Consider the following 19,160-nt stretch of genomic DNA (forward strand, 5'->3'; position numbering starts at 1 on the left):
ACTGTTCATTTAATATCAAAAACAACTAACAGTTCATGAAATCTAAGAAGTAAGCAATTTCTACTTGATACTACATTCTTCAATAAATTTTAACTATACTATAGTACAAATTTCAGAAATGTTATTGCTTTTATTGAAGGTACATATAGTGTAATTGTTTAAGGTTAATTTGGATTTCATTTTTATGGTAAAAATGTCTTGATAAATTCTATACACTATAGCATAATCCTTTGGCTAAGGTTGGCAACAATATAAATACAATTATTACAGATCTGGCAAAAAGAGATAATCAAGTAAAATAAAAAATGAGTACAGTAATTCAATAAGAAAAACAAAATTACAAAGTTAACTTATAATCTCACTGTTTAATGCATTTTTTACCACGAACACAAATTTCACGTTAGCCTTTAGCAATATCATCTGCTAATGGCTGCAGAAACTACTTTTCACTTAACAACAATGGTCATACTATCAAACCTTTTGATTAATTTGCTGAAAACTTGGTCCTAGAAAGCCAAACCAATGCCTGAAGCAAAAAAAAAAGTAGCTAAAACGTAAATATATAAAGAAAGTGAATGTATACCTGTGGCGGATTCATTTTGATATTTGGCAAAACTAATACAATTATGTAAAGTTTAAAAATAAAATAAAATTAAAAAAAAAAAAAGTGAATAAAACCAAGGTTGTTTATGCTGAACCTTGAAAAATAAAGTAAAAAGTGTATTTAACCATAACCTGGAGAAATAATTATATAATGGGGCCATTAATACTATACTTCTTTGGAGACAATATTTTCATTTTAATATATACTTGTTCACAAATATACTGTAACTTGGTTAATTATTCTAAATTAAATACTGTTAAGACTTTTTCAAACTCAGTAAGTAACAGTACTATTTGTAGAACTGCTGCACTTCTCTTACTTCTCGTAGTAACGTATCCCTTTCCCCACCTAGATAATCTATTATGCCTAGGTAGAAACTATGCAAACTGCTCAGTAATTTGGATATGATTCACATCAAAATATCCTTCTTAAAATTATAGTTTATTTACTGTGATCTCAAATATAGTTTTAAAACATCTAAAATCTTGAAAGGTTGAACTTTAAAACTGATTTCATGTATTGCTTGCTCATAATAATAATATATAAAACAGTAATTTCATAGTAAATAGAATATGGTAATATTGCCAGGATGATATTTATGGTTATTCCTTATCTTATTAATTTCATATATTTATAGTAAAGAAAGTCTATTATAATACTTTATTATTAATACTAATATAATTAATATATAATACTTAATACTAAGTAGTACAATACTTAAAATATATTCAATTATTATTTTGTAAAGCTTTCTTTTTACTCTTCAATGGCATGCATGGCCCACTTCAGGTTCTTTTATCCTCCTCTACATTCCTCTTAGAAAATATTCCCAGACTTGTTCGTACTAATCTTGTCTAGTTTCACAAATGAAGACTTCATTATTTCTAACAGCTTTTTCCCAAGTAATGGAAGTTTAAAAAAAAAATCTACTCCACAATTTCCATGCTAACTAAAAGCTAATTAAACACTATCTGAATGCTACATCCATGGATTAGATCATCACCTTTTACAATGAAACACCTCAGTACTTGTCCTTTCTACTTAAAATATTTACATTTAAATATGTACTAATAAATCATAGTTCATCCCTCATACAAAAAAGTCTCATCTAAAATCCAATGTCATCTTAGATTCCTTTTCCAGAGTAATACAAAATACACTCAAACATCTTTAAAAAAAACAAAAACAAAAAACTTCCTTAATCCTCTTTTACCCTACCTAATACAATTCTGCGTGCTGTAGCACTCCGTGTGGGTTTTTCTGGCTCAAGTACCCAAGTCTTCTCATCAATTTCATCCATAACATCCCAGAATGTCTTCAGTGATTCCAATGCTGCCAAAAACTGAGTATAAATGCTTATTAAGGAGCTCTGTGAAAAGACAAGTGAAAGCTGAGTAAGTTGCATGACTATCAATAGCAGATAATCTTCCATTTACAACTCAGTTTACAAGTTTTAAGCTCTGTTTCATTTCAGCTAAAACTAGGCTCTAGTAAACAAGTTAACTCTCCCTGCTTCGTATCTCTTCACCACTATTAGTATTAACAGAATTCTTCTTTGACTGTCACTGAACTGTGCACTTACCAAGTAAACTTCTTAAAAACCATATTTATTTTTATTATGATTAATTTTGTACTATATGTATGGAAAAGTAATTAATACAAAGTATATTTAAACTACTAATGTATATAATATATATTCAGCAGTCTACACAATTTTTAATATGAAAAAGTTTACCCAGTTATCAAGCACTGTGTTTACAGTGCTCTTTTATACACTATTAATAAGTAACTTTGCAGACTTAATTAGACATAGATTATGAAAAGGCTTTCTTCATTTTTAAAGAATTCAAACAGAAATTACAAGATTTCTTTTGATGTTAAATTTTTAGCCAGTCTCTAAATTCAGTATTTCAGGCATTAATCCTTTATGGGAATTAAATACATTTCACTACATAACAAGAATTAAAGCTGTCACTGACTTTAAAAATCAATTTATAATTACCTGATTCAAAGTCAAGAGTTTCTCAAAAAATAATGTATGATTAAAAAGATACAACTATTTACTAAATATTTTATATAAAAAGCAATGAAAACTAAAACCATTAAAAAAGAATTAGGGATTTTATTGTTTCAAATAAAAAAAAAGTCACCAAAAATACTGCAAATGTACTCATCCAAAATAACTGATACAAGCCAATAATTTAAGAATATGATACACCCTGAGTAAGATGAAAAGAAATAACTCCTTTAAAAATGTATTTGATACTTATGTACTTAAGAAAAATCTATTTCATCTCACTTCAGCAGGGTTTTACACATAGATGGATTTCATAGCTCAGATTCACAAAGGTAGTTTCAATTCTTCTAACCTTCTATACACAGAAAAAAAAAAAGAGTAGGAACTAGAACGTAATGTCCAAAAATAACCTTTTAGGAATTTGAGGGTAGGATGTCTGTTCTCTTCTAGTATATCATACTTATCTACAAGTTTAAATGCCAGAATCCAGAAATCAAAAAACTACAGACTCCCAAGTATTTTTTTTTTTTAAAACTATGAGATGTCCTTTATTTCCTCTTTCACTGAACACACCATCATTCTTTATATACCCAACTAAGAAACCAGTTTTGACCCTTGTAGATTTCTGGTCTTATCACCTAATAAGTTCAAAAGCTAATATGAGACGTAAGTCCATATTTAACATTTCTTGGTAATTATCTTAGTATTCTATACTATCAAAATAATCCATTATTCTTATTTCCATATCTAGATTTGCCATCCTTGACTTCATCTACCTTCCTGCAGGGTACCCTATTTAAAATAAAGCCTTGAACGTCTCAGTCCCTCTCTTAAAACCATGTAAGTCAACATTCCAACTGGATTTTTTTCCCCTCTAGTTATATTTCCCTAAACCCACCATTTACATTGCAATTGATTTTTGTATTCTACAAACCTGATACTATGATTTCCTGGTTTACATTACACATTAAGTGCAGTTCTTCTCAAAGTGATGTTTTTGTCCTTGTGATACTACCATGGAATAAAAGCAACACAGATTCTAAAAACTGTTCAATAAATATTTGTTTAAATTGAACTAAACTATTTGACATTAACCTATAACCACTGATGACCTTCATCATTCTATTTATTAGGATTACCATTATTTACAAGTAGCTTGCAAATTATGTTTTATGTTATCAGTGATTAAAACCACAGTTCTTTGTCATGACTTACAGTTAATATTGTTCAATATGCATACAAAGATATGTTTATATAAAATAAAATGAAATACTTTCTGTGGGTATATTTACTACTCCAAGCTTCAATAACCACATTCTCTATGATAATTCACAATTTATTTAGCCCAGAGAATCCAAAACTAGTCATTTCTATATTGATGATATCTATATGGCTGTCTAACTTGCACACCCTACTGAGATGGTCATCATCTTCCCAAAGAAGAATTCCCTTCCTGTTTTGTTTTTTCTTAGTGAAGGGACTACTACCTTTCCTACTGCCTAAGCCAGGAATCTAAGCATAGTTTTAAGTAGATTACTAAAACAACCTTCTAACTGAATTTTCTTCCTTTAGACATAGCCCTCCTACTGTAATGGACTTTTGTACTCTGTAAATCTAATACTGTAATTTCTTTGCTTACAATAAAAGTCATTAACCATTAGATGCAAATACAATAAACCATTTGCTAGACAGTATGTTGGGATTTTTAATAGTTTTACTGAGGTATACTTGTCATACAAAGAACTGCACATATTCTGTGTATTCAGGTTGATGACTTTGGGCATATGCATATATCCATAATACCATCACCACAATCAAGGTAATAGATACAGCCAACACTTTCCAAAGTTTCCTTATGTCCTTTTGGGGTTTTCTTAACAAAGAACATGAGATCTACCCTCAACAAATTGTAAAATGCATACTACTTGCATTGTAAACTATCTTGTACACATGGTCCCTGACCTAGAGAAATTCACAACCTATCAAATCAGAAAAGATCTGCACCACATTAGACAAAGGATTAACACCCTTAATATAAAAGGTTACTTACTGAAAATCAACTTTCAAAATACATACATACATATTAAATAGGGGATAAAGTTTCCCAGAGAAAAACTTCACATAATCATTTAAAAAATACTTCACCTCATAAGTTTAGACATTATTTCTAAGTGCAGAGTTTCAGGTATGATGAAGTAAAGTGCAAAGTTTCAGAGATGAGCAAAGCCTCCGATTTAAGAGGATGGTACAAAAAACAAGGTATACTGGATTGGGGGGTGGGGGTGAGTCTGCTTTCCCAAAGTAGCTTTTCTTTCAATAACTAGATAGCTCAATTCCATGGTATGGCTTCTTTCTTACAGCCCTCCCATTACTAGTCACTGCTTTATTACAGAACGCCACTGAAGATGTGAGCATTTTGAAAATTCTATGGGACCATGGTATAGGCCCTTAATCCATTATGTAATAATGGCTTTGTTATGATTCAACACCAATGATTCTGATTCAGGGCTTCATTTGTCGCTAAGTAGTATGGTTTTTAAAACGACTCTTTTAATGACAATTTTTATTTTCTTTGTACTTGTCCAGGCTCCCCACAATATTATATATTATTTGTATAATCACAAAAGAGCACAGATAGAAACAGAAATAAAAGGTCTGTCCACTATCATTTCATGATGTGTATAGTGAAAAATGTACTAAATTTAATGAAACTAATATTTCAACCATGCATCAGGACTATGTTAGGATCTCCAATACAAAGATAAAAGAACCCAGTTCACAAAGATATCACCATTCTAATCTTGTAGGGTAACAAAGTATCTGATCAAGACATACTCAGCCTCTTGAAGCCTTAATATTATGTCCATAAATGTGAGTGTGCCATAGAATCAAAAGCATAGATAACTTTTAAGGTGACTTTCAGATCTAAAGTCAAGAATTCAAATATAACTTTGAAAATTCATAAAATAGAAGATTCTGTCCACTCAAAAGTACATATATTTTCTTTCAAAATGCCAGTTATTATAAATACTCCCATTTATTTCCAATTTATGTTTATAAACATTTTCTTTCACATTATAAATAATTTATGATTCACTATAGAACAAACATTTCCTCTTTAATTAAAATAACTGTTATACCAGGATAAAAATATTTGGATCACATTTTCTATCCTCACATATTTAAGGAGAGAAGTCAAAAATGCATTATACAATTGCTATTATTTTCTAAAATATAGGGACAAGATTTCAGTCTTCTAAAACTTTTGAGTTTTGAAATAATTTATAAAATCATAAATTTCTAGTAGAAATATAAAAGAAATAAATATGAACATCCAAAAATTACATATGGAACACTGCAACTGATTATTTCATTAATTAAAGGAAAATGTCAATCGTTTTTGCACATACACCTGATTAAAAGAAATAGAGGGAAAAAGCTGTAGGCGGAAGACGAAAGAAGTTAGCAAAATAAAACAATTAAACAGAAAAGGCTTAGTGTCCCAAAAGCAATAAATTGTTACAGAGAAGAAAAGTACCCCAGTAACCAAGATTATGATGTAGAAGCTTCTCACGTAAGCCGTGCTATGGTGGGGAGAGGATGTGATGCTAAACAACCTCTTGTTCTTAAAGCATTTTTCAAATTAAAATAGAAGTCCTGAGAAAGTTAAAAAATATCAAACAAGATGAGAAGAGCACATTCTATATTCTCTACCTACTCCAAAGATTTGTAGCACACCATTTCAATGGCATACCAACCATATTATTTTATCTATGTATTTTTCATTCTATTTTTATGTGGGGTTGGGCAGTGACAGGCAAAAAAAAAAAAAAGACACAGACTAACCACCAGACATTGGAAAACTATATCTGTAACATTCCATGCATTGGGAGCTCAAGAGCTAGGTTTAACAGGGAAGAGAGTCTCTGAGATGGAGACCAATCTTGTGTGAAAAGCAATGGTCAGAATATTAAAAAAAATGTATTAATCTCAAAGAAAAAAGACATCTTGACGTGATTTGAAAAGAGCAGGCATAAAGATATTAAGAGATCAATTTCACATTGGGTTCACCTAAGGCATTTAATGAAATCCTCTGCACTGAAATTAGGATACCTGGACCATTGTGTATACAGGTGAACTGTATGCGAGATCCCTGTGTTGATGCACTAAAAATTTCTGAATAAACACAATTCTGAACAGTTTGTTGGGTATGACAGATTTGGCATTTAAACCTTTAGATCATGAACCATTCTGGGCAAATGTCACCAAATTATGGCCTTACCAAAAAAATTAAAAGGCATATTCTGTCTCCTGACTAGTTAGTTATATTACTGAAACAGTCATTTTGGAAATGCTTGCCAATTTTTATCGCAGGGAAGTGTGATTAATCAAGTGCCCCAACAATTAAGCAGAGGAAGGTAAAGTTGGTTATTCTTGTTTTATGTTTAATAAATAAATAAACCATCAGAAAACTAGATTATATCGGAAATCCCAAAGGATATCACCTTTTCTCATGACATACAGCCAACAAATAAGGAAGGAGATGAAAATGCTATATTTAGGGAAAGGAATTGGTGCTCTGGTTTCCACTGGCACCACTCACTGAGTGGTTTATATGCTAAAGTCTAAACTCTTCAAAACATGCTAGTCCTGATTACTGAAAGGTTAATGATCTCTTTTTTATGTTTGACAAAGAAACTGGTTAACAAGTATAAGCTAAGAAGTTAGTGGCTGTGACCCATCATTATATAGAAGGTGTATAAAATTTTTCAAATAGTGGTGACAAGTCAAAGGAAGCTGATAACAACTGTAGAGAAAAAGTTCTGTAGGGGTAAGGACATCATTTGAGAGATTAGTATACTCTTTGAATTAAAATAAATTGAGTTTTTAAAAGAATTGTCAAGTTATATTGCTTAGAAGGTCACATAGAGCTGCAAAGGTTTTGTTCAATCTTGAAGAACAAATGAAACACACAAAAGGCAAACACCAGGATTTTTTCAGGAAGGTAAATTTGTGCGCCATAAGTTTAACTGGTGTATTTGGACCACTGTCCTACATCATCTTTATTTGTAGCTATAACATTAAGTGATATATGCAATGGTAATTTTAACTTGGAAATCTCCCCCAAAAAGCAAAGTCTGAGGCAAGGGCTGGCAGTACAGATAGGTTATTCAAAGTAATCTTAGGGACTGAGGGAGTAGGGACTGGAAAGAGTACAAGAGAAGAGAGAAAGCTAAAGTAAGGAGGTACTTTCAAGATGGTCACTGTGGTCAACGGTGGCTCTGTGAGAAGTTCTGGAGAAAGTTCCTCAGAATTGCCACCCAAGAAACTATTCAGGAGCATTTATTCACTGGCTTCCATTCCTGACTGGTCGTGTTGCTCTAAGTGGGGTTACACATTCTCTCACATTCCAGATCTGCATACATACGTACGCCTGGTGGCTCACACAAGCATCACTGGTCCCAGCATTAGAAGAGCTCTGGGGTAAGAGTGTTGGTAGAGCTGTGGTGAGGTGCTTTGTCAAGATACACAATCATGAAATGAACTGAACCAATGAGGCTGAGTAAAAAGTGGATGCAAAGGAAGTGAAGTAGGGAGCAAGGATTATCTAAGTCTTAGCCATGTCCCAAAAAGGGAAGTGACATATTGACATATGGTCAATTCTCCAAGAGTTAAATATGCCTATTTTGAATAAACTTTCCTCTTAAAATTGATTTATATAAAGCTTTAATAGTAATAAAAGGGATTATTTCAAATAGGATGTATACATATGTCTGTGTGTGTATATAAATTCTGCCTATTTGGGGCTGTTGTCTTATTACTGAGCTTTCAGAGCTCTTTGTATATTCTAAGCACATGTGCATTATCTATATGTCTTGCAAATATTTTCTCCTAGTCTATAGCTTGTCTTTTTGCTCTCTTAACAGTATTTTTCAAGAAGGAAAAAAAAAAAAAAAACTGTACATCTCCTATGTGATCTAGCCATTCTAACTCTAGGTATTTTCTGAAAGGAAATGAAAGCATATATTCATATAATGATATTCATATAATGTTCATAGTACCTTATTTATAACAGTAACATCTTGGAAACAACCCACAGGTCCATCATAGGTAAACAAACAATATGTGATTACATTCATACAAAGGAGTACTACTCAGCATAAAAAGAAGGAATTATTAGTACATGCTGTGACACTGATAAATCTCTAATTATGCTGAGGAAAGAAACCTAACATAGAAAAGTACATAGAATTACATAAAACTCTAGAGAGGAGAGCAGTAGTTGCCTGGGGATCAGGAGGAGGGACAAGAGGGACAAAAGGGGAAGGGAAACTTGGTTGCTGTGGAAATGTTTATTATCTTGATTGTGGGGTTGACTTCACCCATGTAAACATTTCTCAATGATCACCAGATCATACACGTTAAATACATTCAGCTTAATGTATATCAATTATACCTCAAAAAAACCTATTTAAATGGAGAAGGAAATGGCAATCCACGCCAGTATTCTTGCCTGGAAAATCTCATGGATGGAGGAGCCTGATGGACCCAGGACATAGTGTCTCAAAGAGTTGGACATGACTATATGACTCAGCATGCACACACCAGGCTGTTTTAAAAAACACTCATCTGATTTCTGGATAGTAATGGCTCTATGTAGCAGTACCTTCTTTGCAACAGATTTGTAGTATATTTCTCAACATTTAGGAGCTAAACAATTTACAAAATAGCAATTTACAAAATAGCCAAATTTCTAACACCAAGGACAAAGGCAGAAGAGTAACTGTTCATTAACCCACCATTTAGAGAATAAAGTTTTATCACTTGTATATGTATATATTGAACAAGGAAGGAGAAAGGATATATATGGGAACCAAGATGTTAGCTATTCCCTCATAACTGTTATTAAATTATGTTAAACTAGGAAAGCACTTAAGCAGAAAAGTGTGAACACTGCCAATCTCAAAATGTAACGCTTATTATCTTTAAAAGCATTTTGTTACTTTTATAATACCTGAAGTGATATAATAATGTCAGTCACTTAACCAGATCTTAGAGTATAATATCTTCATCTTAAGTACTATTATTTCCAGTATTTTAATAATTTTCTCACAGTCCCGGAATGTGATCTTTTGTGCTCTGATGACACTTAAATTAATAGCATAATTTTCTGGTACTTGCAACAGTTGCTTTCCATTCTGATTTTTTTATACTTTCCTATAATACATGCAGATAAATCCTCTAATAATCATTTTTGTCTTTATCTCTGAGGGATTCAAAAAGCTTCAACAGAATAAGGAAATATCAAGAGATTAAACTTTTAGAGAAATTTAATTTTAATATTAATTGCAATATTCCCAATAAGATATCTTTAAAGAGATGATAAATCTCTTAAATATCAGTTCATTTGCTCTTATTTGCAAGCTTCATTGATGTTCTCAACTCTTTCTGTAGGTATAACTAAATCTATTTAATCAAATACTGTTCTCTGGCATATAATCCATACGGCACACATCAACTCTTCTTATAGTTTACTTTTACTATAACTGACCGCTTGCTACTATTCTTAAGACATGTGGAGAGTATATATGCCCAAAATCAAATGAAACATACTCACTCCATGTGTAGCCATTACAGAATGTAGCAACTCTGCTTATAAAAAAGATAAGGGAGACAGGGAAAGAGAAGCAAATAAATTCTGTCAAGTGTATGTTGAAAATGTATAGGCACTTCCAATGTAGTCCAAAGCTATCCTATATTGTAGACCATCAAAAAAGAAAAAAAAAAAAGTAAAGCTAATTAGATGAGGATTCTGGGTAGACTACAAAGTAGAAAGCAAAGTAGGAATCCGTCTCCCCACCTAGACAACAAATGCACTGTCAGAAACTATTCTGGAACTCTCAAGTCCACTGAAGGCTTGCAACTCTGGTCAATTTCAGCTCAGCTTCACAGGGGCTACCCGTCACCCTGCTCCCTGACAGGCAGCTCTGCACACACTACATGAACACCTTGCACACAGTCTACATGAGTCAGGGTAAGAACAGGATGTGTCCTCCAAATATCACGTGTCTGTGATCTGATGACTGGTTGCCACTTCTCATCTCAGAGGAAAAGACAAAGAAGCAGCTGGATATCGCTGTTGCACTTCCTTCAACTGTTCTTCCTTCACTTCCTTCAATCTCCTGCAAAAGTGACTTGCAGAGTACTGTGAGTCACTGCCCCTTCCCCCCTTTACATTTTTCTTTTTCCTCTTCTGAGTGTCAGGTATTAAAGACTAACATTCAAAGCAACTCAACTGGGATCAGTGAAAATAGGTGAGGAAAATTAAGACCTATAAACTTCCAGTTACAAAATAAATGAGTCATGGGGGTGAAATGTACAATGTGGGGAATATAGTCAATATTATTGTAGTATATTTGTATGTGGACAGATGGCAAACTAGATTTACAATGGTGATGTTTTTGAAATGTACAGAAATACTGAATCACTGTATATTGTGCACTAGAAATTAACAAAGTGTTGTAGGTCAATTATACTTCAAACAACAAACTCAGAAAAAGAGATCATATTTGTGGTTACTAGAGGAGGGGGCAGGGTGGAGGGTAGAAGAATCAGATGAAGGTGGTCAAAAGGTACAAACTTCCAATTTCAATTATAGTAAATACTAGAGATGTAATATACATGATTGATATAATTAACACTTGTATATGAAACTTGCTAAAAGTAAATTCTAAAAGTTCTCATCACAAGAAAAAATAATTTTTGCCTTTTTTTTATCTATATGAGATGGACAGTCACTAAACTTATTCTGCTATTCATTTCATGATGCATATACATCAAATCAATATGCTATACAGCTCACACTTACCCAGTGCAATATGTCAACTGTACTGCAACACAACTGAAAGAAAAAAAAGGCAACTCCCATTACAGGAAAATTTAGGAAGTCACTCTGCATGCCCAGGGAAAGGTACAGGTTCAAAAAAGACCCTAAGTTTATACCTCAGGCTGATCCTAGACAAGAAGATGGCCTACAACAATCAGGAACACACACGCACGCACACACACACACACACACACACACACAAATTGACAAAAAACAGGAGAGAATTTGATCTTTCCTCCCTGGGGAGAGGGGACAATCCAATTTCTATAGTTACCACATTATATGATTAAAATTTCCAGTTTTCAACAACAACAAAATCACAGGGCATCAAAAACAAAACAAAGTGTAGCCCTGACTCAAAGGAAAAACATAAATTAACAGAAAAAACAAACAGCTCCCAAAAATAGACCTGAGAGTATCTCCACTAGACAAAAAAGTTGAAACAACTGATACATATGCTTTAAAGTAACATGTAGAGAACCAATGTATAAAAAATACAGAAAAAGAAAACCTTGAAAAAAACATAAAAAGAAAATAACAATAACTAAAATGAAAAATTCACTAAGAGAATCCAAAGATGAGTTTGAACAGACAAAAAAAAATCTGTGAAAATAAAGACAGGACAACAGAAGTTACTATGTCTGAGAAGTAGGAAGAAAAAAGATGGAAGAAAAGTGCACAGAGTTTAAGGAGACTGTACAACACCATCAAGTTAACCAATATGTGGACTGTGGGATCCCAGAAGAAGAAGAGAAAATGGCAGAAAGAATATTTGAAGAAATAATGACTAAAAAATCCCCAAATTTGGTGACGTACATAAATATACACATCAAAGAAGCTCAATGAACTCCAAGAGATCCACAAAAGACACATTAAAATCAAGCTTTCAAAAGACAGCCTTCAAAGAGACTGAGGTGTGACTCATCACATACAAGGGATTCTCAGAAACTATCAGCAGATTTCTCATCAGAAATTTGATGACCAGAAAACAGTGGGTGATATATTCAAAGTGCTAAAATTTTTTTTAAATTCACAAAAAATCCTAAAGCTGGCAAAATTACCCATCAATGTAGTGAGAAATGAAGCCATTCCCAGATACACAAAAGGAGTCTGCTACCATTAGACCTGTCCTTTAAGGAATGTTAAAAAAAAAAGTCTTGTGAGTGGAAATGAAAGGACACTAGACAGAAACATGAGACCTATGAGGATTTAAAGATCTCGGTAAAGGTAAGTACATGAGGCAAATAATAAAAGCAGTATTATTATAAAAATGATTGTTAACCCCACTCCTTCTTTGGTACATGATTTAAGAGTTTAACGTATGTTTTAAAACTAAGAATTATTCTACTCAAAGCTAATGTAACAGGAACTTTGGTTTGTAACTTCACACTTCATTTCCTACATAATTTACGAGACAAATGCATTTAAAAGAATTATTAGTTTATGGTTTTGAACACATGCTATGTAAATATGTAATTTTTGACAATTGATAAGGGTCAGTATAGAGCTGTAAAGGACCGAAGTTTGTGTATTATTGAAGTTAAGCTGGTATAAATCAGAGGATTATAACTTCAGGATGTTAAATGTAATCCTAACAGTAACCATAGAGGAAATATAGAATATCCAGGACAATATATGACAAAAGGAATTTAAATGTTTAACCTCCAAAAAAATCAATTGAACTCTAAAGCAAAATGACAGGTTAAGTGCCTCCTTATCAGTATTAAACTATAAATGTAAATGGATTGAACTCTCTAATCAAAAGACATATTGGCAGGGTGGGTATACAACTACATGCTATCGATAACATTCTCACTTTAGATCCACAGACACAAATGAGCTGAAACTGAAAAAATGAAAAAAGATATTCCATGTAAACAATCACCAAAAGAAACAGGAGTGGCTATACTAATATGAGACAAAATAGACTTTAAATCAAAATAGATTATAAGAAACGAAGAATATTATGTATTAATAAAAGGTTCTATTCAGCACAAATTTATAAGAATTACAAACTTTCATGCAGCTCATAACAGCCATCAAAACATGAAACAAAATAGAACTGAAGAGAAATAGTTGTACAATAATATTTGGGAGACATCCATACCCTGCTCTCAATAACAGAACAACCAGAAAGATAAATAAGGAAACAGAGTACTTGAGCAACACAACAAACCAACAAGATCTAACAGACATATATTGAATATTCCACACAGTAACAAAAGTACATATTTCCCAAATGCACATGGAATATTTTCCAGAACATATCATGTTCCAAGCTATAAAACAGATATGAACACATCTGAAAAAACAGACACCATATAAAGTATCTCTTCCAACCACAACTGAATGTAGTTATAAATCAGTAATAGAAAACTGGAAAACCCACAAATTTATGGAAATTGAACAACATACTCTTGATCAATGGATCAAATAAGAAATCACAGTGTAATCAGAAAATTGACTGTTGTTGTTTACACCAAGGACTGTAGCCCACCAGGCTTCTCTGTCTGTGGAATTTCCCAGGCAAGAATACTGGAGTGGGTTGCTATTTCCTTCTGGAGGAGATTTTCCTGACCCAGGGATCGAACCCACGTCTCCTGAATTGGCTGGCAGATTCTTTACCACTGAGCCAAGGGAAGCCCGATTAGAAAAAAAGAGACAAAAAATGAAAACACAGCATTTAAAACTTACAGAATGTAGCAAAAGTAGTAGTAAAGAGGATATTTATAGTTATAAATACATACATTAAAAAACAAGAAAAAGTTCATCATCAACAACCTAACTTTACAACTAAAGAACCAAACTAAACTCAAAGCTAGCAGAAAGAAAGGATTAGAGAAGAGATACGTAAAATAGAGCATGAAAGACAACAGAAAAATCAATGAAACCAAAGGCTGATTCTTTTAAAAGTTCAAAAAGTAGACAAATTTTTAGATTAATTGACTAAGAAAAAAAGAGAATTCAAATTATTAGAATCAAATATCAGTAGGGATATTACTACCATTCTACAAAAACAGGAATTATAAGACAGAAAAACTTCATGAAGTTTTATGAAAAAATTTCATGAAATTTTATGAAAAAATTGCATAGCCTTGATAAATAAATTCCTAGAAACACAAAACTTTCCAAGATTAAACCACAAATAAATAGAGAATCTGAATAGAATAATGAGGAGTAAGGAGACTGAATCAGTATTCAAAAGATCTCAACAGAGAAGTCCTGGACTTGATAGTGTCATCGATGAATTATACCAAACATTTTAAAGAACTTAACAAAATATCATCAACCTCAGATATGCAGATGATACCACTCTAATGGCAGAAAGCAAAGAGGAACTAAAGAGCCTCTTGATGAGGGTGAAAAGACGAGAGTGAAAAAGCTGGCTTAAAACTCAACATTCAAAAAACTAAGATCATGGCATCCAGTCTTATCACTTCATGGTAGATAGAAGGGGGAAAAGTGGACACAATGACAGATTTCATTTTCTTAGGCTCCAAAATCACTGTGGACAGTGATTGCAGAAGATATTTGCTCTTTGGAAGGAAACGTATGACAAAGTTAGCATATTAAAAAGCAAAGACATCAGTCTTCTGACAAAGGTCCATATAGTCAAAGCTATGGTTTTTCTAGTAGTCATGTACATATGTGAGACTTGGACCATAAGGCTGAGCGCCAGAGACTGATGCTTTCAAAATATGGTGCTAGAGAGACTCCTGAGACTCCCTTGGACAGTAAGGAGATCTAACCAGTCAATCCCAAAGGAAATCAACCCTGAATATTCATCGGAAGGACTGATGCTGAAGCTCCAATACTTTCGACGACCTGATGCAAAGAACTGACTCACTGGAAAAGACCCTGGTCCTGGGAAAGATTGAGAGTGGGGGGAAGAAGACGGTGACACAAGATGAGATGGTTAGGTGGCATCACCGACTCAATGGACATAATTTGAGCAAACTCTGGAAGATAGTGAAAGACAGGGAAGCCTTGAGTGCTGCAGTCCTGGGGTCACAAAGAGTTGGACTTGACTTATTGACGGAACAACAACCACAACCACCAATACTTCTCAGACTTCTCCAAAAAAACTGATAAGGGTAAAATACTTTCTAACTAATTTTTAGGTAAGTATAAAGAGGCTGACTTTCAGTCAGTCAGTTCAGTCACTCAGTCACGTCCGACTCTTTGCAACCCATGAATCACAGCAGGCCAGGCCTCCCTGTCCATCACCAACTCCTGGAGTTCACTCAAACTCATGTCCATTGAGTCGGTGATGCCATCCAGCCATCTCATCCTCTGTTGTCCCCTTCTCCTGCCCCCAATCCCTCCCAGCATCAGAGTCTTTTCCAATGAGTCAACTCTTCACATGAGGTGGCCAAAGTGTTGTAGTTTCAGCTTTAGCATCAGTCCTTCCAAAGAAATCCCAGGGCTGACCTCCTTTAGAATGGACTAGTTGGATCTCCTTGCAGTCCAAGGGACTCTCAAGAGTCCTCTCCAACACCACAGTTCAAAAGCATCAATTCTTCGGCACTCAGCTTTCTTCACAGTCCAACTCTCACATCCATACATGACCACTGGAAAAACCACAGCCTTGACTAGATGGACTTTTGTTGGCAAAGTAATGTCTCTGCTTTTTAATATGCCATCTAGGTTGGTCATAACTTTCCTTCCAAGGAGTAAGCGTCTTTTAATTTCATGGCTGCAGTCACCATCTGCAGTGACTTTAGAGCCCCCCAAAATAAAGTCTGACACTGTTTCCACTGTTTCCCCATCTATTTCCCATGAAGTGATGGGACCAGATGCCATGATCTTTGGTTTCTGAATGTTGAGCTTAAGCCAACTTTTTCACTCTCCTCTTTCACTTTCATCAAGAGGCTCTTTAGTTCCTCTTCACTTTCTGCCATAAGGGTGGTGTCATCTGCATATCTGAGGTTATTGATATTTCTCCCAGAAATCTTGATTCCAGCTTGTGCTTCTTCCAGCCCAGTGTTTCTCATGATGTACTCTGCATAAAAGTTAAATAAGCAGGGTGACAATATACAGCCTTGACGTACTGCTTTTCCTATTTGGAACCAGTCTGTTGTTACATGTCCAGTTCTAAGTCTTGCTTCCTGACCTGCATATAGGTTTCTCAAGAGGCAGGTCAGGTGGTCTGGTATTCCCATCTCTTTCAGAATTTTCCACAGTTTATTGTGATCCACACAGTCAAAGGCTTTGGCATAGTCAATAAAGCAGAAATAGATATTTTTCTGGAACTCTCTTGCTTTTTCAATGATCCAGCAGATGTTGGCAATTTGATCTCTGTTTCCTCTGCCTTTTCTAAAATCAGCTTGAACATCTGGAAGTTCACAGTTCACGTATTGCTGAAGCCTGGCTTGGAGAATTTTGAGCATTACTTTACTAGCATGTGAGATGAGTGCAATTGTGCGGTAGTTTGAGCATTCTTTGGCATTGCCTTTCTTTGGGATTGGAATGAAAACTGACCTTTTCCAATCCTGTGGCCACTGCTGAGTTTTCCAAATTTGCTGGCATATTGAGTGAGGCTATCTTTACTCTGATACTAAAGCCCTAAGAAAACTAAAAACCATGATACCTTTTGAATACTGATAGAAGAAAAATCCTCAACAAAATACCAAATTTAGCAGCATATCAAAAATATACACACAGAGATCAGGAATACAAAAATGGCTCAAAATATGAAAATCAATAAAATGTAGAACACTATACTAATGGAATGAAAAAAAATCCATTTAATCATCTGAACTGACCCAGAAAAAAAATTTGACAATATTTAACACCTTCTCATGATAAAAACTCAACAAAGATCAAAGAAAATTACTGCAACAAAATAAAAGACATATTATAAAAAGAACAGCAGACATCATACTCAATGCTCAAAGACTGAAAGCTTTTCCTCTAAGATCAAGAACAAAGCAAGGATACCTACTTTCATCACTTCTATTCAACACAGTACTGGAAGTTCTAGCTAGATCAATTAGGCAAGAAAAAGAAATTAAAGCATCCAAATAAAGGAAGAAGTAAAATTATCCTTGCTTGCAGATGATATAAACTTACAGGCAAAAAATCCTAAATACCGCCCCCTGCCAAATTGTAGAACTAAGAAGTTAATTCAGCAAAGGGCCAGGATACCTCTTTGACCACTAGTTACATTTCCAAACACCAACAATAAACAACCCAAAAAAGAAATTAAGAAAACAATTCCACTTACAATATCATCAAAAAACAAAACAAAAAAAGCCTTAGTAATTAACCAAGAAGGTTAAGGACATAAAATGAAAACACAAATGGTTATATCACTCCTGATAAAAATTAACAGAAGACATCAGTAAAAGGAACCTCAACTCACATTCATGAACTGGAAGACAATGCAATCCTTATCAAAATCCCAATGACATTTTTTGGGGGCACAAATAGAAAACCCCATCTTAAAACTCATAGAATCTTAGGAAACCCTGGATAGCCATACAATCTTGAAAAAGAATAACAAACACGGAGGAAAAAAGTGGAAAGGACAAAGTGGAAATCACATTTTCTGATTTCAAAACTTCCTATAAAGCTACAGGAATCAAAACAATGTGGTCCTAGCATACAGATAAAATACAAAGGGAGCAGGAGAAAGCCTAGAAATATACACTCATATACATGATCAAATCATTCTGACAAAGTGTCAAGGTCATTCAATGAGAAAAGAACAATCTTTTCAACTAATGGAGCTAGGAAAACTGGATATCAATATGCAAAATAATTAAGTTGGCCCCTTATCTAGTACCATATACAAAAAGTAACTTAAAATGGATCAAAGACATAGATTTAAGAGCTGTTTAAGTATAAAACTCTCAGAAAAAACACAGGAGGGCAGAAGCTCTATGACAATGGATGGGACAATGATTTCTTCAGTACAGAACCAAGGGCACTGGCAACAACAGGAAAAGTTAGACTTGATGAAAATTTAAAATTTTTGTGCATCAAAAGACAACAGCAACAGAGTAAAAGGCAACACACAGAATGGGAGAAACACTTGCAAATCATGTATGTGATAAAGGATAAATATCTAGAACAGATCAGATCAGATCAGTCACTCAGTTGTGTCCAACTCTGCGACCCCATGAATTGCAGCACACCAGGCCTCCCTGTCCATCATCAACTCTCGGAGTTCACTGAGATTCACGTCCATTGAGTCAGTGATGCCATCCAGCCATCTCATCCTCTGTCGTCCCCTTCTCCTCCTGCCCCCAATCCCTCCCAGCATCAGTCTTTTCCAATGAGTCAACTCTTCACATGAGGTGGCCAAAGTACTGGACTTTCAGCTTCAGCATCATTCCTTCCAAAGAAATCCCAGGGCTGATCTCCTTCAGAATGGACTGGTTGGATCTCCTTGCAGTCCAAGGGACTCTCAAGAGTCTTCTCCAACACCACAGTTCAAAAGCATCAATTCTGCGGCGCTCAGCTTTCTTCACAGTCCAACTCTCACATCCATACATGACCACAGGAAAAACCATAGCCTTGACTAGACGAACCTTTGTTGGCAAAGTAATGTCTCTGCTTTTGAATATAGAGAACTCTTAAAACTCAACAAAACCAACCTATTTTAAAAAGAATACATTTGAATCAGTTCTAATGAGGTGGATGAAACT

At 34.1% G+C, this 19,160-nt stretch overlaps 1 protein-coding gene across 9 annotated transcripts in view; it reads right to left on the minus strand.

Moving 5' to 3' along the window:
- Nucleotides 1-19,160, minus strand: part of FANCL (FA complementation group L) — an 89,987-nt gene that overhangs the window by 4,700 nt on the left and 66,127 nt on the right. For 6 of the 9 annotated variants that reach the window (XM_061432452.1, XM_061432447.1, XM_061432445.1 and 3 more), the window contains 2 exons: nucleotides 11,491-11,523; nucleotides 1,823-1,973 (listed from right to left, as the gene is read on the minus strand). In XM_061432452.1, coding sequence (XP_061288436.1) covers nucleotides 1,823-1,973; nucleotides 11,491-11,523 — 184 coding nt within the window. The remainder of the gene's footprint in view (nucleotides 1-1,822; nucleotides 1,974-11,490; nucleotides 11,524-19,160) is intronic. The other 3 variants (XM_061432453.1, XM_061432448.1, XM_061432446.1) reach the window with 1 other exon arrangement.

Source organism: Bos javanicus, chromosome 11 (genome assembly GCF_032452875.1).
Source record: "Bos javanicus breed banteng chromosome 11, ARS-OSU_banteng_1.0, whole genome shotgun sequence".
Taxonomy (NCBI): domain Eukaryota; kingdom Metazoa; phylum Chordata; class Mammalia; order Artiodactyla; family Bovidae; genus Bos; species Bos javanicus.